This window comes from Castanea sativa, chromosome 8 (genome assembly GCF_040712315.1).
Source record: "Castanea sativa cultivar Marrone di Chiusa Pesio chromosome 8, ASM4071231v1".
NCBI lineage: Eukaryota > Viridiplantae > Streptophyta > Magnoliopsida > Fagales > Fagaceae > Castanea > Castanea sativa.
In genome coordinates, this window is record NC_134020.1 from 53,324,516 (window position 1) to 53,348,218 (window position 23,703).

The 23,703-nt window shown below is 33.2% G+C and overlaps 1 protein-coding gene across 1 annotated transcript; it reads right to left on the bottom strand.

The window, feature by feature from the left end:
- Nucleotides 1-1,378: 1,378 nt before the first annotated feature.
- Nucleotides 1,379-23,593, bottom strand: LOC142606547 (uncharacterized). The gene is made up of 10 exons (XM_075777871.1): nt 23,231-23,593; nt 5,596-6,028; nt 5,246-5,331; nt 4,289-4,295; nt 2,911-3,152; nt 2,588-2,809; nt 2,379-2,471; nt 2,180-2,287; nt 1,708-2,081; nt 1,379-1,569 (listed from the first exon to the last, which is right to left on the bottom strand). The coding sequence occupies exons 1-9, from the start codon at nt 23,591-23,593 to the stop codon at nt 1,719-1,721; spliced, it is 1,917 nt and encodes a 638-aa protein (XP_075633986.1). The 3' UTR covers nt 1,379-1,569; nt 1,708-1,718.
- Between the last annotated feature and the right edge of the window lie 110 nt (nt 23,594-23,703).

A 23,703-nucleotide genomic window follows, 5' to 3' on the forward strand; every position in this document is an offset into this window, starting at 1 on the left:
GAAACTTTTTTTAAAAAAAAGAGGTGCTACGTCCACAACATTTTTACAACATTTTTACAACAAATCATAGGTGGTTAGTTGTTATTGGTTCAAATTTGAACCTAATACTAAGATTACTTTTTTGCCCCAACAATAACAACCAGTAACATCCTGCCACTTAGGATTTGTTGTAAAAATGTTGTAAAAATGTTGTGGACATATCATTTCTCTAAAAAAAAATTAGACGAATAGGTGACTGATCACACCTCGTACAAAACCAATGATTGGTGACGACTCTTAAAATAAAAATAAGAAAAAGGGACACACACACACACACACACACACACACACACACACACACACACACCTCTCACCCTACACATGCACACAAAGAGTCACGTCGCTAAAGAGACAATGTGCGATAAACCAAAAAAGAAAAGCCTTCAACAAGCTTTTTTAGCGCTCTCTTTTTTGGGGCATCCAGAGGGGGCATTACCAAAAAGTCACTCAAGATTTCAACAATAAAATAGCAAAGAAGGGCCCTCCCCTCTTTGCCATTGAATGTTGACAATCTGCTATGTAAGAAATTAAGGACAATTCTCAAATTTTTAGAAAAGATTAATGATCATTAATGATTTGACACATTTACTACATATAAAAAATAATAATTTAGGGCTTCAATTGGTTTAGGTTTTTATTGGTCTAATACGTTGGAGGCCTTGTTAGAGGTGGGAAAATAGCATATCATTTTTAAAAAAATTTAAAAAAGACAATTATCACTACAACAAAATGTATTTTCAGTGACGAAAAAATTCGTCACTAAAATTCCAATATTTCGTCACTAAACACATTTAGTGACGAAATTGGACTTTTAGTGACGAAATTCATTTCGTCGCTGAAACCCCGTCACTAAAAGTCCTGGTGACGAAAAATTTCGTCACTAAAAGTCCGATTTGATTTTTTTTTTTTTTTAACTTTTAGAGACGAAAACGTTTCGTCACTAAATGTTTTCCTCACTAAAAACACCATTCAGTGAAGAAAATATTTCGTCACTAAAAACAATTTAGTTTATTAAATCATATTTAGTGACGAATAATGTCGTCACTAAAACTATTTATCGGGTACATATAGTGACGAAAAAGTTCGTCACTAAAACTATTTTTAAGAAAATCCATGCACATATAGTGATGAAAATTTTCGTCACTGAAACCATTTCTTACAAATTTTGTTACATTTAGTGACAAAATATTTCGTCACTAAAACTTATTTTCTGTTTTTATTTTTTTCATGGTTTTGATATTAACCTGTAACCTGTTTTTACATTACTAAAACCTCACATTTGAATAATACATTTATTTCAACAACGCATTTATAAAAAAAGATCCATACATTCCACAAGTAAAAAATAAAACAAGTATCTAATTCAAACTCCTTCCATACAATAATTGTTTTCAACGTCTACAATAACTCAAGATGTGTTATAACAATACAAAAAGTGTAGCATAATATAATTAGAACTAACGGAAGATGTCCTCATATGTCTTCAAGTAATGCCAAAAGTAAATCTTCTTAAAACCACCAATAAGAAATCTGCACAAATATAAAACCAATACTACATTAAAATCATAAAGTAAAAACATTAATTATATTAGAAGAAACATTTCTAACAATACATTAAGAGTAGTCATACCATGTAATATGGGTCAATTGCTAAAAGAAAGTACTAACCAAAACATGTTTTAACTTGAAGTTGAACCACCCCCATAGGTAAGAGCGTCATCATAACCATTTCTCCTTAAAAAATTAAGAATATTCTTTTGGACCTCTTCTTGCTTAGCTCGTGCCTCTTGGTCCCTAGCTCGCTCCTCTTGGTCCTTAGCTCTTGCCTCTTTGAGCTCAATGATCTCATTTTCTAACCGTTGAATATACTCTACTGAGGAATTAGATGAGGCGGTGGTTACTAGAGAAGAAGAAGGTCTCATGCCAAGTCCTTTTACAACACCGGACTTCTTCTTAAAAACCAAGTTTGAGATCTCCTCTTGTGTAAGGGGAATTGCATTAGGATCTTGACAATGATCCTCTTGCACTTTGAGAATATTTTCCTATCATTTGAAAAGGAGAAAGAAACAAACAATCACAACATTAATAATACATATGTTATAGCTTTACAAACATGATAGAGATGGAATGATATACATACATATGTAGCTTCATCCTCATGGTGTATCCACATATTTGTATTTGGATTGAAATGAACATCTTTGAAGATTTTTGCCAATTCAGGAACTTGACCGTCATTACTATTTGTCTGATTAATTAACATTCAAGTGTTAGATAGTTATACTTATTAATCACAACATGTAATATACTAAAGTTTAAGAAAAATGAAAAAATAGCACCTCCTCATCAACCCTAACAGCAAGTGCCTTCGTCCTGCATCTATGTTTGCCTGAAGTTTTCTTCCTATTTTCAGAGTTCTTTATTGATTTTTCCTAATAAAAAACATTCAAGATATCTATTAGATCATGAATCTAAGTATTAATCTAATTAGTTTACAACATAATATAGTAAACATTGGATAATAATAATATATGCATAAATAATTTACCAGCCAATCCTTATTGGTCCATCTCTCATCAATAAGTTCAGTCCACAGCTCAAGTTTGGCATTCTTTGGCGGGTGGCTTCTTGCATAGTCAGCACCATGAGATTGTACGAGCTTTTTATAAGCTTGATGCAACTTGTAGGAGCTAGAACTCAATAATCTTCCACATTTTGTATTTAATGTTTTCGTTACCAAGTTGGAATCTCCTTGTAGCTCAAACTGATCCTGTAAAATGAAGTTTATATATATTATTAAAATACTATTATATGAATTTAATATGCTTAGTGACAACAAAGACAAGTTAGACGTTATCAATGTAAATTTACCGCGATATTTTGAAGCACCACATCTCTAGTAGCAGCATCAACATTTTTCCAATTTTTCACATTGTAACTAGACAAATTACTTCGCACTTGTAAGCCAATTTGATTGACAAGCTTGCATGCATTCTTCCCAACAGGAGCATCATATTCTGCAGCTATACGTACTGGTAACTTACCATTTTTTTCAACAAGTGCCCGTACTGCTATACCACGTGTTGTTCCACGGGTATTTCTGCTAGCAGATCCTATTTAAACATTATCAATATATGGACGACTTAATCTACCATCAGGTGTCTTAGCCATTGGCATCCAACTTTTATCCATGTTTGACTACAATAAGGTAAATGCTACTTTAGTAAAATAAGAATAACTCATGCATAATATATTCTAACATCTAAGTCTATAAGCTACTTAGATAAATTTCTATCTCATTCATGAATGCACAAGTTTTGAAATCAAATAAAATCATGCAAGAAATGAAAAACACTCCCACTATTAGTTTAACCCACCTTATAACATCATGCAAGCCACCCGCTTGCTCCAACACAACATACCACCACAAAACCAATCACAAATATCACAAGTATAGAATTTTTTAAGTATTTAAATCAAATAAAATACTATTCATCACATCTAATCAACAATACTCATTAACATTTGCAAGAAATGAAAAACACTCCCAATATTAGTTTAACCCACCTTATAACATCATGCAAGCCACCCGCTTGCTCCAACACAACATACCACCACAAAACCAATCACAAATATCACAAGTATAGAGTTTTACAAGTATTTAAATCAAATAAAATACTATTCATCACATCTAATCAACAATACTCATTAACATTTGCAAGAAATGAAAAACACTCCCAATATTAGTTTAACCCACCTTATAACATCATGCAAGCCACCCGCTTGCTCCAACACAACATACCACCACAAAACCAATCACAAATATCACAAGTATAGAGTTTTACAAGTATTTAAATCAAATAAAATACTATTCATCACATCTAATCAACAATACTCATTAACATTTGCAAGAAATGAAAAACACTCCCAATATTAGTTTAACCCACCTTATAACATCATGCAAGCCACCCGCTTGCTCCAACACAACATACCACCACAAATCCAATTTCCAACATCACACGTATAGAGTTTTATAAGGTTTTCTACTAAAATTTACTTACTTTGCTCAAGCTAAGCTTACAACTTTCAGAAAAAATCCAAAGTTATTGCAAACAATGTGTATTTAACCTGCAAAAGAAAAATTAAATTAATAAATACTTCAATCTTGAAAATGATCCTCATAATAAAAAGAAGCATAGGCACTAGGCTAGGAGTGATCAATCACTAGTTTAAACTTAGACAAACCCACCTGAAGCCTAGATGGCAAAGGATCTTCTTTGTCAAAACAATGAAAAGAAATAAGATGTAGTGATATATATATTTACAATTTAAACTTTGGGAGAAATCCTTTATTATGCAGCCTGTATACTAAGGTTACTCCCTATGAGTTCTTGTATACTTCCTTTGCTTTTAATTTTATAAAGTCATCTTTGCTAGTAATATTATAATATATACAATTTCAACTTTAACACTAGGATAACTAAGCAATGTTACATGCATTGGATAAACAATAAAGGAGTATCAGATGATAAGCATACAACAGAAATGAGGTAAGAAGAGATAGAGAGAGAGAAAATATAAACCAAAAGTTAGACAAAAGCATTTCTGATTCATAACAGATTCCTTAAAATCTATGCCTTAAAACACTAGTTTGAATCCATGAATTTTAATTTATCAATCGTCTGTTATCATCTGTGCATTTGGGGTTCAATGGGTACGTCCACAAGTGTCGTTTAGCTATGTTTTGGGAAGTATTCATCTGTGCTTGGAACTTAGTCCTGTTATGCCTATTGCAGACATTATCAAGGGCGAGGAATCAGTGTACTTGGAGAATGTAAAAGCCTTAGTTATTCTTTTTATAAAGAACATTGTTTGAGTGGTATCATTGAGCCACAAGCAATGAATGTTACCAATCAACACACGCAGAAACATCATTTTCACAAGTTAAGCAATGCATTAAGTACTAACCTTAGTGCCGAAAGGACCGACTGGAAAATTAATATCAATAATTTTCTTTCCCTACACAAAACCAAAACCAATCAATTCCACTCTCACTCGGTCCAGAATCGAATTTAAACCAAAATTTCAAAAAAGTATTCATTTAGGTCTTAATCATATGCTAATATTATTTTATTTTTTCACAGCAAGCAAACAGGACGTTAGATAAAGAAACGGTTAAGCAATGAGATGGAATCAGAGAAAAGACCTGAAGCTCGGCTTCAAGCTCCTCACGCTCGTGTCCAGTGGCAATGGGCATTACATCTTCAACTCTCTTCTTTACCACACCATCGGCTGCACAAAAAACAGAAAGAAGAAAAACAGAACCAAATCAATCACACACAGACTAAGGTACAAAAAAAATGAGAGAGGCTAGAGTGAAAGGTCTAGTACCGGAATCAGTAGTGAAATGGCGGAGGTTGAAGAGAGAAGCGGAGGCGAGCTGAAGAGTCGCGATTGGGAGGAAGCGTCACCGGAGAATCGTCGAGGTTGGGAAGAAGCGTCGCCGGAGATCGTCGCGATCGAGAGAAGCGTCAAGGAGATCGTCGCGATTGGTACCGGAATCGTCGCGGAGATCGTCGCGATGGGTACCGGAATCGTCGCGGAGATTGTCGCGATGGGTACCGGAATCGTCGTGGAGATCGTCGCGATGGGTACCGGAATCGTCGCGAAGATCGTCGCGGTTGGTACCGGAATCGTCGCGGAGATCGTCGCGATGGGTACCGGAATCGTCGCGGAGATCGTCGCGATGGGTACCGGAATCGTCGCGGTTGGTACCGGAATCGTCGCGGAGATCGTCGCGGTTGGTACCGGAATCGTCGCGGAGATCGTCGCGGTTGGTACCAGAATCGTCGCCGGAGATCGTCGCGGTTGGAAGCGTCGCCGTCGACAAATGGAAGCGTTGCCGTCGCCGATAGAAGCGTTGCTGATTGTGTGGGATATGAAGGTTTGTGTATTTGGTCTGAAGGTTTGTGTGGGAGACTTTTGGGAGCTGAAACAAAAGAGAGAAAAGGTTTGTGTATTCTTTAGTAAATTTGTCCAGGTTTGTGTGAGAGACTTTTGGGAGGCTTTGTTAAGGTTTTTAGTGACGAAATTCATATTTCGTCACTAAAGCATAGTTTTAGTGACGAATTATGATTTCGTCACTAAAAATATGTAAGTGCAAAACCTATAGTGACGAAATGTTTCGTCACTAAAAATTTCAACTTTTAGTGACGAAATATTTCGTCACTATAGATTAATTAAATTCGCGCTAAAGTTTCCCTCTCTTGGCGCCTATTTTTCAGATCACAATAGTGACGAAATTTATTTTTCGTCACTAAATGTTATAATTTTTTTCACCATTAGTGACGAAATGAATATTTCGTCACTAAAACTATATTTTTAGTGACGAAAAATATTTCCTCACTAATTTTCGTCACTAAAAATACATTTTGTTGTAGTGTATTATCATTAAATTTGGGCCTTTTAATAATGGGGTGGAACCTTTTTTATAAAGGGAGTGAGGGATTTTGTAGTGGGGAAAGTATGCAGCAATTGCTACATAATGGGTTATGTGACAAAAAAAAAAAGCAACATGTGTCCAAGGGTCATGTACAATGCACATGATTAGGTGGACCCTTAAACACTTGTCACTTTCTTTATGCTACCAACATAACCCATTATGCAACAAAATCTTTCCCTTTGTAGTGGGGGACTTAGGCTTAGGCCTAGGTGGCCTATGTGTTGGATAGCTCTTGCCCATCATAAACACCACTTTTATCTTCCACGACTCACAACCTATCTATTCAACAAGTTGTAAAAGAAGTTGTGTCACTAGACTTATTCTACTTAGTATTTATATGACCATACTATAATTTTGGTCATTCCTTACATATTTCTCATCGTTTCAATTTCATCCATTTTAAGTTGGGAGGAGTGGGTTTGAATTTTTCCATTGTTGTGTTTCTTTGTTCTTTGTTGGATGGTTATAAAAATTAGACTATAGTACATTTTTGGCCCTTAAAGTTTGAAGTTGTTTTTATTTTTTATTTTTACGTTTCAAAATTTTCATTTGACCCTTCATGTTCGATTATGTTTTCATTTGACTATGTCCGCTATTTATATTAGTAATCTGACCATTAAAGGCCCGTTTGGTTTAAAATTTATCATCACTCAATTTTCATCACTCATCACTCAAAATACCTCAATTTTCCAAACCCCCTGTTTGGCACCTTAACTCAGACCTAGTTTTCAACTTCAAAAGGTGCGGCTGGGTTTCACAAAAAAAAAAAATCTATTTGTCAAACATTGCAGCTGGTATGTGGGTTTAATTACGAAAATGCCATTGAAAATTGAGTTTTGGAAACTGAAAACACCTAAAATGTGTTTTTAGTTTCCATAAATCATCACTCAAAAATCAGAGAATTGAGTGATGGAAACAATGGGTAAAAACCAAGCTAAACAAAAAAAATTTGTGTGGGTCTTATGCAAGGTTGTCAAAATCAAGATCCTACGTGGGATCATTAAAGGTAGGTGGAATCGTGAATCATAAGATCGGATCGTGAATCGTAAGGTCCTACATATTTTTAGATTTAAAGCAAAAAACACATGGATAATGACTTTATATGTTGAATAATCACGTAAATTATAAATTCATCCACAAAAAAACTAAGATTTGCATCATATGATGTAATTTGTATGTCATACATCGCTAAGTCTATACTAACGAAATAAATATATTTAAGTTTTGATCCAATGTATTTAAAAAGTTCAATAAATGTTTAATTAGCAACCAAATACCAAAATATTTATCAAAACATATGGAAAATATTTTCCAAGTTCTAAGTTCCAAGTTTGAAATCCAAAATAAGTTAGCAAATGGAAACTAGCTAACTACAATATGAAATCCAAAAGTAAAATGAATATTAAGGTGAAGTGAACATTTAATTATTCTCATTCCAAGGTTCTTATAACCACCGTCCTAAATTCCTAATCATCATCATCCATTTTATCATCTATGTAGACATTATATATTTGTATACTAGAACTACAAAAGACATCAAAATACAATGTTATACTCAACTATTCAAGTTATACCAATCAGTAATAATTAAAGAGCATACTCAAAAAAATCAATCAATCAATATACAAATACAAGCATAGCTAATAAATTTTATATATATATATATATATATATATATATATATATATATATATTAGTAATATTAGGAGATGAATAACAAATGTAGAATCAGTTTCCTAGTAAATATATCTAAAACCCAACTCTCATGCCATGAACATTATTGCTTTTGATGATTTAGGATAATAGTTCACACCTCGCAGGGTCTTCTATAAAACTCTAGTGTTTGGTTGCAGAAGGGGAGCCACATATATTCATGTTAGAGTTTGCAACCGTTGGAGAAATTGCTTGAAAGATTAAACTCAAAATTGTTGCTCGCTATTTCTAAAAAGTATGGAACTTTCCAAAGAACATATATAAAGACTCATTATTATAGAAGTCTAAATATTTTATTACTAATCAGTAGCTATAAAATGATCAAGCAAACTTAATAAAAAAAAATTAGATAAAAAAAAAAAAACCAAAAATTCATGTTTTTGGTAGGATCGGTAGGATCGGATCCTACGATCCTACATACAATCCTAGCATTTTTACAATTCTAGTGCAATCTTAAACATTTTGGTGAGGTGGGATCGTAAAATCGTGCGATCTTACGATCCAGATCGCGATTTTGACAACCATGGTCTCATGTGTTCTGATAATTCAGTTATGAGTTTTTGATCATATCACTCAAAACACCTCTAAACCAAACGAACCCTAAGTGTCCTACATAGACGACAAGATCAATATGAAAACAGAATCAAACATTTAAGTATGAAATGAAAATTTTAAAACATAAAAGGTTAAAATGAAATTAACCATAACTTGAATAACTTAAAGGAAAAAAAAACTTTAATATAAAAATTAAGTTGCGAAGAGTGGGCTGCGGGATAAATGGTAGAGGACATTCATAAGTGAACGAACCGAATAAATTAAAATTCTATCGAATCTATTAAAAAGATAAGGTAAATAATTGATAATGTGAGACCGGAAAGTACATTTAAAATTCTATCTATTTCGATAAGAGTAATGCTACAGTTACAAACTATTTTACAACATTTTTACAAAATGTTGATATGGTTAACATCTTACTAGTTTTCATCTAAACTCACTATTAATGTCATTTTTTTCATTTACCACTAATTACTCGCCACATAAACAGTTTGTAAAATAATTTGTGTCTTTAACATTATTCTTTCGATAAATGAGTCTGTAGTCTACAATTTGCACATGAACGTCCCTAGTGGACTTTAAAATCCCAATCGTTTCAAAGGATCTTCTCAAATTCCTTCCCTAATGGGCTGCTTGAGGTCCTTAGGTCTGATATCAAAAGCCTTATGATGACTGCCAACTTGACAACAATCTCATTATTTAATACAACTATGGTGGAATATTATAGCGCAGTCTAGAGACTCCGGCTATTTGATATTTCAACATAAAGCCCATTCTCCCAAAGATGAAATGGCAGTGTGTTAGCCCTACAACAAAGCTTACTGGTGTATCAAAAAAAAAAACAAACAAACAAACAAACAAAGCTTACTGGAACTAGTTACTCATTCATTTTTACAAGTTATGATGAAGACAATAATTACAATCTACACATTGGCACAATGATTGAGCTTTTTATATATTTCTTCTAGCCAAAAAAATAAAAATAAAAAAAGAAAGAGAAAAAAAAAACCACAAGGAAATGGTATGACGAGAGAGAACAATTTACGTGTGTTAGGTTTTAAGACCTTAGGGACTAATGTATTATAATTTCAATGTGTTTTGTGTTGGCAAACCATGATCAAAACATAGAGTCTAGATTTAGGCTTGCTCAAAGTATGTTTTGTTGTAAAGTTGAAATCAAGTGATTGCAGAAATTATTGGTCACATTCTGCAAGACTCGATCGATCGAAAATTAGATTCGATCGATTGAGATTCGTGCAATTTGCATTTTCTGCATAATTTTCAATTCAGCCCAAGCCCGTTTGACATGTAGGGTTTTATGTTTTATGTCTCTTATAAAAAGAAAAACCCTAGCTATGTTTTATAGGCTTTTGATATGCTGTGTGTTTGAATTTCTTGTGAGATCTAGAGGTGTTTACCTTCATATACACTTAGGGTTATCAAGATTGTAATTGATATCAAGAGCTTGGTGATCGTTTCAGTTGCTGCATAAAGAACATTTAAGAATATCAAGATTCACAAGTAGGAGAACTTGTGTTTGCAGTGGATCAAAGAAAAAAGTAGTCCGTGGACTCAGAGCTGTCACATGGTCGTGATAGTAAGTTTTCTACTCGAGCTAGCAATAGGATGTTAGTGGTCTAAGTCTTATTGTACAAATTTCAATTCTTTCATAGTTGATCTATTTTACCTTGAAGATAGCTAAATTAAATTCTCTCCAGGTTTTTTACCAGTTTGGTTTTCCTGGATCATCAGATCTTTATGTTCTGTATATTTCTGCATTATATTTGTTTTATATATTGTAATTCAACCTAGTGTTCATTAACAAACTTGTTAATCAACTTGAGATGATATTAGGTTAATCATACTATGTTAAGGGGTCTAAATCTCTACAACATGAATTTTATATTTGCTTTTATAATCTTATACATTTCTTCTTAGTTGCTCTCTCACTTTCTTCTACATTTTAGTCACAGATATATATTTTATTGGGACTTATGAATGGCTATTTGTTAGAATGTTTAATTGAAAGTTTTTGCACGTCAGGATTTTGATATTTATCTATGGAACAAACAAAATAACTTGTACGGGACTAGAAATTTGAACCTCTTGGTGCAAGAACAAAATACCTGATATGATATAGGATTTCCACTACTATGAAGAAGCCATATACCTGATCTAAGCTGAAATTCCATGACTCTAGGTCAATCAGTCGGCTTTCTAATGAAGGAGAACTAGTAGTTTTGATTAGCGAGGATTTAAACTGGAGAAGGACTTGTTTTTGATATTCAGGACGACAAAGAGAGGGGATGAAAAAATGAGAAGTGTTAGTAGCAGGCTGAGGGCGCTGGCCATTATTGTTGTGTTTCTTTCTTCTTTGTTCATTGTTGGATGATTATAAAACGTTAGGACTTAGGAGGAGTATGATAAAAAGAGGTTCTCAAGCTGCACCACTAAATCACGGTGCAATCGCGGTGTGCTTAAAGTCTAACCAAAGAGTACGTAGCAGTAGTTTTTTGAAACTCGGTGGTAGAGAAAAGAGAGACTGGAAGTGGAAGGCATTTTGGCTAGTCTGGTGTCTCTTTCACGGAGTGAGTTTACTAAAAAATTTGACTTCTATCAGAAATTAAAGAATAAAGAGAGCAATACGTGATGAGGATTTTGATGTTTTGAACAAATGATTAAACACTTCTGAGTAAACGACCTGTCGTTTATCTCCTGCTTCATTCACTGCTTACTGTGGTTTAGTTCTGTAACTTAATTGTTGCAAGATGCTGTAAGTCGAGCAGGGTTATTTGTTGGATATGTGAGCCTTTAGGGGAGTTAGAGAGTTTGTTTAATTAGTTTTGCTTGTTTTATGTGTATATATAAACATAAAACAGAGCCTGTGTAAGCCTAGTCATAATTAAGTGAGAATGAGTTGCATTAGCTCATTTTCTTCACAGTTTTGATCATTTCTGTTCTTATTCTCTAAAAAAACGAAAGAAAAGAGACATATTTGCTAAAATCCGCAAAATACATGTATATAAATAATTTATATTTATAATATGTCTTTAACATGAGTCATTATATATGTTATTTTCTCATATATATAAGAAAATTTTATTAAGGTAGTTTTGTATAATTTAAGACAACTATTTTCTTTGATTAAGTCGTGTAATTATCTTTTAAATTATTTAATCACAGTTAATATTTTTTAAATCAAATTTTTTGTTAAATAAAGTAAAACTAACACATTAGAGTATAACAATAATTTTATACCCAAATTTTAACTAGAGAATCGTATCACTTTCTCCTCTAGTGAGAAAAAAATTCATTAGGGAGCGAGAATTGGCTTAGCTGTGAAATTAGGTGTATATCTGCTTCGCCTTCAATTCTCAGGAAGATCCTTAACGGAAAGACATATCCCTAAATCGAATCTAAAGCCTTGTAATACAAGATTGGAAAGTTGTTGAAAGAAATCAACTCAATTTTCCTCTCTCATTACACGGAACTCTTTGTATTTCTATATCCTAAAGTCTCCAAATGCAAATGAAAATGAGTTTGTTTTTTGGAAAAGAAAAACAATGTCTCGAATTAATGAGTTATATAGGGGGAAAGAGTAGATGTTACTTTAAAGAGAAAGTTTAAAGAAACAAAAAGTTCGACTCCTGGTTATCTGGTAGATTGTAAGAGGGTAGATAAAATATGATGTCAATGATGAGATAAAATGAGAACTAGTGAAAACTTGCCATCTCAACAGGTGTCAAAAAAATGGTCAAATTTTTTGTGTATGAAGCATTATTCTACTTTAAATGAGTGTTTTCTTCTTTTTTAGAGAAAAAAAAATTAAATAGAACCTGGGGTATAGGGAATATATACGAAATTTCCAAATTTATGAAATGCATAATAAAGAGAAAAAAAATGCGCCAAAGAAAAAAATCACACAAGACAATATTTACATGATTTGACAATTTGCTTATATCTACGGAGTTGCAGTGATTTCACTATTCATAAGAAAAAATACAAGATGTGGCAATACAATTTTCTCTCTCAAAACAACACACATCAAACCCTAATTTGAAACCATAGTTTTACTATCCTGCACATAGCTCTAGCTTGGGCCTATCAGTCCAAGCCTTCGCTCCATGGACTACATCTTAGAAAAAATCTCATTAAAAACCGTAGAACTTTTATAGCAAGCCGGGTCATAATCCAGATCAAATACAACTAAACTCCACACAGCCCAACATGGGGAATTACCAAAAAGTCACTCATGATGTCAAGATTTTAATATAAAAAATAGTGGGGGAGGGGGGGGGGGTTCAAGATGGTGGAAGCCACCACAATGGACTCCATAGATTGCATGAAGACAAGGGAGTCAAGAAATAGACCAATCACAGTCCTGGAATGAAAACCAGAACTACAAAGGACTCTTTCCCAGTTGCAACAATCTAAGCTGGAATTCCATGACTCTAACTACTCAAACAATAAGCTTTCTAATGAAGAAGAACTAGTAGTTTTAATGAGAGAAGATTTAAACTGGAGAAGGGCTTGCTTTTTATCTTCAGGACAACAAAGAGAAGAGGTGAACAAGAGGATGAGAAGTTCTAGTAGCAGGCTGAGTTTGGCCATTGTTGTGTTTCTTTTTTCTTTGTTGAATGGTTATGTCAAGTTTGGAGAGGTGTGATAAAGTGAGGTTCACATGCTACAGTACCACTGATCATAGTGTACTGAAAGTCTAAGTCAATGGGTATGTAGCAGATGCTTTTGGAAGATCGACTGGAAAGAAAATGAGAGACTATAAGGCACTTTGGCTTGTTTGGTGTCTCTTTTCTATGAAGTGAGGTTTACTCAAAAGAATCTGACTTTTGTTTTTGTATTCTTAATTTGAATAAAACCAGAGGAAAGAGGCTGGAAGTCTTATTGGTTTGTCTCTTTCCGTGAGATTAGTTTACTCAATTTTGACTCTTTTTTCTCCTTTTATATAAAGTGTATTTACTTAACCATTGTTTGAGGGGTATAGCTTCTATCCCGTGTCCTGTGACACTGAACCCACTGCGGTCATGACACTTGTCCATTTTTGGACATGTGTCATAATCACAACAGATCTAGTGCATTAGAGGCACTAAACAAAAGTCACGCCCTTGTTTCACAAACCACAAAACTATAACCAAGAGTGAAGAGTGGAGGCTTTATATTAAAAATTTATATTTTTGGGACAAAGTTTCTCTTCAAATTTTTTTTATATCTTTTTATCGAATGTGTTTTAACAAATCTACCATTAAATTACATTTTCTTACTATATCTTTCATATTTGCGAAATTTCAAGAAGGTCTAAGATTAATAACTATGTCATTTATCAAATATTTAAATTTTAAATTTTTGTAGTCTTAAATTATACATAAATAATAAATTTATAAATCAAATAATAAATAATATCTAATTTGATAGAAATTTAACATGCATGTTAAGAATATAAAAAATATACAATCTAATTATAAGATTTTTAAAATATAATTTGAAGGGTTTTTTCCTAAATTCCAAAAAACTGGGTCTAAGAGACTAAGGCCAATGGGTCTCGGTCTAGAAGAAACAAAAAAGAAAACCGGAGGTCCAGTAAAAAAAAAAAAAAGCCCCCAACTCTATTCCATACATCCGAAAGATGGTCTTGAGCTACAAGCCAACATAATGTCATTTTCCATCGGCTCAGATTTTGACAGGTTTTTGGGGCCCAAATTGTGGAGCGACTCCAAGACTCCCAAGTATTTTTGTTTCTAAATAGGCCCAAATGCACAATGACTATACACATACAGTAGTAAGTCGTAGATTCTATTCTAGTCAACCGAATGGGCTCATCGTAACTTTGAATCTTCAGCTCCACTCAACAAGCGAACCCATCGAAAAAAACTGAGAAAGGAAAAGCCACGCGCCATTGTAGCGGGAAAGAAACACTGTTTTAGGAGGTGTATCATATATCGGATACATGAGTCTTTCTGTTTATATGAAGATAGATCCTACACTTATAGAGCCTACTCTCATGTGAGTGAAATGATTCATGCATTCGAAACAGTGTATTTTTCCCTATTTTATGGCCAACTTTCAGGTTTTTCCACTCTCGTCGTAATACTTCTAATATTCCATTAAATTATATATATATATATATATTAATTAAAAAAATAGTTAAATTATACATAAATATTAACAAAAGCACCTGATTATAGTGAAATTATGCGTTGGCAAAAAGTAAAAACACTCATTTTTACGGCCAATATTTAGATTTTGCTCGCCCTACTGCTTTTAATGTTCCATCAAAGAACTATTTTTATATATAATTATTCACATGATATTTGATTAAATTGTTTTTTACATATAGTAAACATCATGGCATAAGCAGCCAAAGGCTTGCGTACGTAGGGTTTAACTTGCGTACGCATGCTCATGGCATGCATGCATGGACTTGTTCACAAACCCTAACCTAGAAAAACGAAATAGAAAAACAGAGCACAAAAGAAAACCCTAATTCTAACAGCCAAATATGCTCAGAACATAAAAGAACTATAAAACTAACCTAAGCAAACATAAACTAAGCAAAGAAACGAGATTAAAACATAAAAGAAAGACTAAAATGAAAAGAGAAAGGTTGAAGCTTGATACCTCAAAAAGGAGTCCCCAAACTTTAATTTTGACCACCCCCCTTAGTCAAATCTATTACATTTCATTAAACAAGTGATTAGCAACGTTAAACTAAAAGGATTGGAGCTAGAAAATGTCTCAATCAGATAAAATTGACTTAAGGGTGTTTTGTAAAAAACTCTCTTTTGATTCACTATTTTCTAATAAATCTTAATTTTTTCTCAGTGAAATTTCTGTGTTGAAAATGTATCATGTAAGGCTTTATATAGTGGGGAAAAAAAATGGGGTTTGGAACGGCACCCTAACGATATGGGACTCATCCAAAATCTCAATCATTATTGCAGAAAACTTGCATTTCTTATATTTATGGAACCTTAGTTGCATACACAGGAGAGTGCCTGCATATGCATGCTTTGGCCCACATACGCAAGCCACCACCCGCATACATGGGCCAAGGGCCTCTTTGGTCATTTTATTTCCAAAAATAGATTTTTCCTCATTTAAAATGTTATATTTTCCATTTTAACAGTTAACACTTCTTAAGTCAATTTAATATTTGATTGGGCTCAAAATTGACCTTGGGCCCTATAGTTTAAGCATCATTAAAAAACAGAGGTCTAAGTCATAAAGAGTATATAATACAGTGTCTACATATGGTTATGACAAGTTTGGAGAGGTGTGATAAATTGAGGTTTACATGCTACAGTACCACTGATCATAGTGTACTGAAAATCTAAGTCAATGGGTATGTAGAAGATGCTTTTGGCAGATCGGCTGGAAAGAAAATGAGAGACTAGAAGGCACTTTGGCTTGTCTAGTGTCTCTTTCCAAGGGGTGAGGTTTACTCAAAAGAATCTAACTTCTGTTATTGTATTCTTTGAATAAAACCAGAGAAAAAAGGCTGGAAGTCGTATTGGTTTGTCTCTTTCCCGAAGATTATTTTACTCAAATTTTGACTCTTTTTTCCCCTCCTTTTATTGAAAGAGAGAGTGTATTTACTTAACCATTGTTTCATGAACCACAAAACTATGACCAAGAGTGAAGAGTGAAGGTTATATATTAAAAAATTATATTTTTGGGACAAAGTTTCCCTTCAAACTTTTTTTATATTTTTTTTTTATCGAATATGAATTTTGACAAATCCACCATTAAATTACATTTTTTTACTATATCTTTCATGTTTGCAAAATTTCAAGAAGATCTAAGATTAATAACTATGTCATTTATCAAATATTTAAATTTTAAATTTTTGTAGTCTTAAATTATACATAAATAATAAATTTATATATCAAATAATAAATAATATCTGATTTGACCGAAATTTAACATGCATGTTAAAAATATAAAAAATGTACAATCTAATTATAAGATTTTTAAAATATAATTTGAAGGGTTTTTTTCTAAATGGTTTAGAAGAAACAAAAAAGAAAAGCGGGGTCCAATAAAAAAATGCCCCCAACTCAAGAGACATAATTTTCCAAATGCTTGTCTTCTATACACATTATTTGGGTTTGAAGTCAAATTTATTTTACAAGTTGGAAGTTGATTCTTTATTACCTCCAGAAAGGGGAGGTTATTAATGATTTGGTTGTTATAGTGCTTTGGTTACTACCTAATGCCATGGTTGTTATAAATAATTTGGAAAATTAAACACCACCTAATCCAACTTAATCTCAGCAATAACAAAATAGAATTCGAACCTTACCAACCATAAAAGTTAGCATTCTATAATATAATATATTTCAAAAGCAATTCAATACCAAACAAAATTCTATGTTGTAAAGTTGTGATTTACAACTATTTTGTGTTGGCTTTAATTCCGTACTAAATTTGATTTTAATTTTGTTCAATTTTTTGTACCCTGTATTTTATGTGGGATTTAATTGTAAGGGTTGTGTGAGAGAGAGAGAGAGAGAGTGTCTGAAGACTCAAGGCAACATTGAAGACTAAAGAAGTTTTCGTGGGTAGCTCGCGAGTAGCCTTCCCTCGAAGTGAAGCATGTGCTCAGCACATGACTGGAATACGAAAAGTCGTGACAACTGATTTTCGCGAGTGTCATGCGGGTAAGGCCTTTTCGCGAGATACCCACGAAACATTCTGTTTTGTTATTTTGTTATATCTGCTCCACTACATTCTCATATACACTATATATACACACATTACCCACATATTGAAATTGGTGCTTTCAGAGAGAAAACCCTAGTCACAAACCCTTGAGAGTTAGAGATTGTCATACCCACAATCCTCTACACCATCCATTATGGTTTTCCTCAATTCCTACCTCTCCATATCCAAATGCTTGAGAAGTTGATAACCCAAACACTTACCACACCCATACTGAGTGTCAAGTGAGATTTTGGTGCTGTTAAGAAGCATTGGAAGAAGTCAAGTTTTAACAGATGCAATCGAGTGCATTGCGAGATCCAAAAAGTTAGACAAGACACAGTTCCAAGAAGCCTTGTTAGAGGAAGAGGAGCTTGGAGGGCTTAGGTGCACTGGGTAGATTAGACTTGGAGGGTCTCTTACTATTCATGTATCCCAACTTATTATCTAGTGTATCGATTTATCGCTTGAAGGACAGCGGAAAGGTTTTTCGCCAAGTTCTTTGGTTTCCTCTTCGATAACACATCGGCGTATTATCTTGTGTTTGTATTTCTCTTCCCTACTATTTTAACTTTCATTTTACTGTTGTGATTTGATGAATATTGCTTAGAGTAGCTTTATTGTCTATTCACTTGCATTTACTCTATTCCACACTTAGTTTAAGTTAGAGTAAAATCAACCAAGTTGTAATTTTTTTAATTTGGGGTCTAAACAGCTCTTGTGTTTTTAACACAAATCCGAGCTTTCATATGTATCTCAAAGCATTTCTAACATCAATAGTTCAACACAAAAAATCTTTAATTGGACTGACAACGTAAACAAAGGTCAAAGCATGAAAATTTGAGCTTACCAATCCCTTTCTTGATTCAAGGACAGACCATAATTGTTGGTACAAGAACACCAAGCCTATCAAACTTGAAGAGATAAGGAGTTGGGAGGGGCTAGGGTTTGGGCTGTCGCCGGCAGCGGCTAGGGCTTGGCCTGTCATCGGCGATGACTAAAGTTTGGATCTCCATCAGTGGCGGGTTAGTGCTTGAGTTTCTTCACTCTCTCATGGGTGGGTTTGTGATTTTTTTTTTTTTTTTTTGGAGAAGCGGTGGGTTTGTAAATCAGTTGCAAATACTAGTTTTAATTTGGTACCGGTTTGTGAATTTCTTATGTGTAAATTTATTTTGTAATATTTTAATAAAAAAATGCCACATTATTAAAAAAATATCAAATCATTGTTCCGTTAGCCAAATAAGTAATACCGCTAACGGCAATTAGTAAAAGGACTAATACAACTCAATTTAATTGTGCTCGCTTCAAACTTGAGAGACCAATTGTGCACAGAAGGTAAACTTAAGGAATTAATATTGTAGTTTTGCCCAATTATTTTGCCTAAATTTTTTCGAAGGGTTGGGTTGTTTGTTTTGGGTAAAATTGGTTAATTGGACTTTTTTTTTTTAACTTTGATATTGGTTTTTTTTGGGGGGGGGGGGGGGGGGGGGTGGTTTTGTCAATTTAATTTTAAATTTTAGATCTATAAATTTTTTATGGTCTTTAAAAAGATTAATAATATTGGTAAAAGGGGCAACTGTAATTTATCTTTATGGACAAGATAAGATTCTCTCCCTGTCATTTATCTTGTTTGTTTACATTTACAAATTGTGGTTAGAACTTCCATGTGGTACAACTTTGCGCCATAATTCTCCGCTTTAGGCCCCGTTTGGGAGGAGGGAATGGAATGAAATGAAAATGAATGAAATGAATAATTTTAGAATATTCTTCCCTTCCCTTGTTTGGGAGTTTTAATGGAGAGAATGGAAAGTCCATTCCCTTATTTGGGAGTTTAAATGGGAGGGAATGGAATGGGTAGGAATGAACACTTATTCCCCTCTATTCCCTTAAAACCTCAAATTTTTATTCACCCTGAAATTGGGAGGAATGGGAGGGAATGGAATTAGATTTAATGAATTTTTTACTAAAACTCCCAAAATACCTCTATATATTCAACTCTTTATTTTAAAATAGGGTCTAATAATAATATTTTCATAAAATGATTCCATTTCATTCTCTCCATGTTACTCCCAAACAAGATTACTTACATTCCATTCATTTTCATTTTTTCCATTCCTTTATTTTAAAACATCCAATCAAGTGTAGTTAATTCCATTCTTTTCCCTTACTTAAATCCACTCTATTCCATTTCTTTCCATTCCCTTTTAATCATTCCATTCTATTCCATTCTCTTATAAACTCCCAAATTAAGCCTTAGTTTCGTCCATGGCGTTGGGAAATATAAGATCGCCCTATTCCTTCTCGAATGTTCGAAATATTTTTCAGGTTTGTTGCTACTTTTTTTTAATAACTAAATTATAAATAATATAGTAATTAATTTAATCATGTTCTGATTATCATCTAGTTACAAAATTAATTTAACTTCTTTATTTTATTTTATTATAATTGGTTGTTTTTCTGCACAATAGGTCTGGTTTCCCCTGTATTGATGTTACAGGGTTCTTATGTAATATTTTGTCATATTTTATTTAATAAAATTTCTATCTTTTATCTCAAAAAATAAAATAAAATAATAATGGGGTTATTGAAAAGAAGATAGATTTTAACGTTCCAAGAGCAGTGTTGATAAGAATTTACAATCAGTATAATCAGTCTGTTCCAGATATATACTGCTTGATTTTGAGATCCAAATAATTGATCCGTTCATGGTTTATGCAAATAATAATAATAATAATAATAATAATAATAATAATAATAATAATAATAATAATAATAATAATAATAATAATGTAATAAATTTAAATGCCTAACAAAGGGTATAGCTAAATTCAGGCCGCATATCCATACTTGCCTCTTTCGGGAGGTAATACTAATGAAAATGACATTATCAATTTAAATGTGATTTCCTTATCAAAAAAAAAAATAAATAAATAAATGTGATTTCAGGACTAATATAAATGTTTTGTACCATTTTTTGTGTATCACTCCATATTCTACCAATCACTACTTGTCATGTTTTGATTTTATTTTCTTTCTAAAATAATTGAAGTTTGATCGGTGGAATATAGAGTAGTACACAAAAAATAGTACAGAGAATTTGAATGTGCATTTAATTTACTTATAGTTCTATATTATCTAAAGAATGGGACGAAAAAAAATAAAATAAAATAAAATAAAACCACCTAATTTTTTATAATGAATGTCTCTCCATTACTTGACATTAGGAAAAAAGAAATGAATGTCTCTCTCTCTTTCTCTCTCTTTTTTTTTTTTTTCTTTTTTTTTTTTAATTTTAAGATAGGTCTGCCATTTTTTTACAATTCCCTTGCCTTTGTATAATTTATACCTTGTAAACGGGTCAGAGTCAAGGATTTTGGTTCAAACCAATCGGGCTTAGGTCAAGTCAGGTACATGTCGGACTAAAACAAGATACAACCCCTACAACAGCTAACTACCAATTTTAATGAATTATTCAAGACATAATCTAGGTAGTTATCTGGTTAGAATTCAAATGACAAGGTTTGCATGGATAAACATATTCAAAACAGTTTATAACTAACACACCCACATAGAGACAGTGATTTGTTCACATGGTGAAAACCCAAAACAATAGAAACACTCTGGGATAAAGCCCAACTCAAAAAACCATTATCGATGGGTGTTACAGTAAATACATTACTCATGCAACTTATTGGAAACTTAGTCAAACTAAATACTCCGGTTCCCTATCCTTGGTAGCAACTGTAGACTCTTGCTATGTGCCTTCAAAGTTACTCGTTGTTGCAAGTCAATTCACAAACCACAAATGAATCTCTTAGTCACTCCTAGGATTTTTAAAGATTTGATATAGTCTTTTTGGTTTCAACAACACATCCAACACAATTAAGGTGAACTTTTGTGTTTGGAACACTTAACCTCTCAAGGATATCCAATTGGAGAGGGTCGGAAGACAAGGATTTGGCTTTTCAAGGTTTTTCTTGGTGTTTTAGTGACCGTCTTCCTTTTCACGAAATTAGGGTTGAAATAAAAGTTTTATACAAGTAGGGTTTAGGCTTGTAACACCTACATAAACTACTCTAGAAGCAAACCTTAGAATTTTCAAAATAGGATCTTGGTTGACCGAATGTCTAACGAGACTCTACCAACAGTTTTTGTCTGATCCCACATGACCAAGCCTTGGTCTCGCTAGACTGAGGCTCAGCATTCAACCCATTACCACAATACTTAGTACAATTTTTTTTTTCTTAAAAAAAAAAAACCCAAAAATTGCAAAAAAAAAAATCATGTAATTAGCCAATGCTTAAAAATATTTGGCTCTCCCATCCCACCTAAACAATGCTCTTCCTCCAACTATTTCTCTCCCCTTTTTTACTCTTCTTCTCCCCATTATATATATCCCACCTTACATTATTCTTCCTCCAATCATTTATCTCCCTTATTTACCTCTTTTTTTGCTCATCAATTCTTATTCCCATTTAATCGTTATTGTTTTTTACATAAATTTACTATTACTAATTCTGAAAATTTTCTCTCCCAATCATTCCATATTTTATCCCTAAAAAAGAATAATTACTAGCTCTTTATTTGATCTTCTTCTTTCTTTTGGTGCATTTTTTTTTTTTTTTTACTTGCATCTCTGTGGAGGATTTCCGATTCTTTCTAATAGCTAAGCTTTCAACTGATTGTAATAAAATCTGTCTTCTGATTTTGATTTCATTCTAAAATTTGTTTAAAGATAATATTTTAATTTTATGATGACCTTTGATAATCATTATCAAATTAATAGAGTTTCTCAAAAAAAATTATCAAATTAAAAGATAATCATCTTGAGAGTAGGAGAAATTTCATTCATTGCACGCATGTTCATGACCACTGCCTTCTGATCAGTTGCCACCAAATGCTCGTATAAAAAAATTTAAGAAAAAAAAAATTACCACCACAAAATTAAATTTGAAGCTTAGAAAAATTGTAGTTATACACGATAGAAATTAGAAAAACATAACCGACTATAACACAAGTTAGAACTATACAACTCAACTCAAAAAATCTTCATGAAATTTGTCCTTAATTTAGACATATGCACAAATTAACCACATGATCTGTTGAAATGACTAGTGAGAACAATCTAGGTGGATTTTATATTTTATTATAATAACTTATATATTTCTTCTTAGTTTCCCTCTCACTTTATTCTAGTGGCAAATTATTTATTGATACTTATTCCTCAAAATATATTTTTTGATACTTAAGAATGGCTATTTGTTTTTAGGTAAAAATGCAAAACTAACCCTTTAATTTTCAACATTTTTCATTTCGGTCCTCTAACTTTAAGTTTTGTCATTTCAGTCCTCTAATTTTCAATTTTTGTCAATCTAGAATTTTGTTAAAACTTAGTTAAGATTACTGTTAGACTCGCTGAGAAATGACTGTTTTAGCCTTTTTTATTTATTTATATTTCGGAATTAAAAGAAAAAAATCTGTAAAAAAAAAAAACAACAACAACAACAACAATAGAAATGACTAGATCCTCAGTAGCCCCACCCGCCAATCAGCAGCACTCACTGTTCCAACCCAGTCCCCTCCGACCTCGTTCGACAAACAATCCTCAACCGCATCCACAATGCCAAGTCACCTTTCGTTGACTTCCCGCCGGACCATGTCAGCTCCCTCCTTCGTCCCTAGAGAATCAGCGGGTGGGGCTCAAACAGCACTGTCTTCGAACACCTCATCGAGAGAGTGAAGCCCAAAACCATCATCGAAATTGGCACTTTCGATGTCTGTGGGTTCGTGTATTTTCGTTCTTTTGTTAGTTGGTTCGTGTATTAAGGGGTCCTTGACGACGCGATCACTGGCCTTGACGGTGGAGAAGAAGTCCTCGGAGAAGATGTTGGTGTAGTCGCCGTGGCCGAGGGAGATCCAACGGCTCCGCTTCTGGGCCATCTTCTTCATCTGCTGGAGCCTCCTTTCTCTGACCGCCTCCAGATCGTGTGTTAGACGAGGTCGGAGGGGACTGGGTTGGAACAGTGAGTGCTGCTGATCGGCGGGTGGGGCTGCTGAGGATCTAGTCATTTCTGTTTTTTTTTTTTTTTTTTTTTACAGATTTTTCTTTTTTTTTAATTCTGAAATTTATAAAAAATAAAAAATAAAAAATAAAAAAGGGTAAAATGGTCATTTCTCAG

What these genes read in the sequence shown, in the direction of transcription:
- LOC142606547 (XM_075777871.1), bottom strand. Translation starts at nt 23,593, where the DNA reads ATGACTAGATCCTCAGCAGCCCCACCCGCCGATCAGCAGCACTCACTG. An exon ending in GGACCAATAAGGATTGGCTG is followed by an intron (nt 2,472 to 2,587) that starts GTAAATTATTTA and finishes GTTTTTTATTAG; the next exon opens with GAAAAATCAATAAAGAACTC. An exon ending in ATGAGGATGAAGCTACATAT is followed by an intron (nt 2,082 to 2,179) that starts GTATGTATATCA and finishes TTCAAATGATAG; the next exon opens with GAAAATATTCTCAAAGTGCA.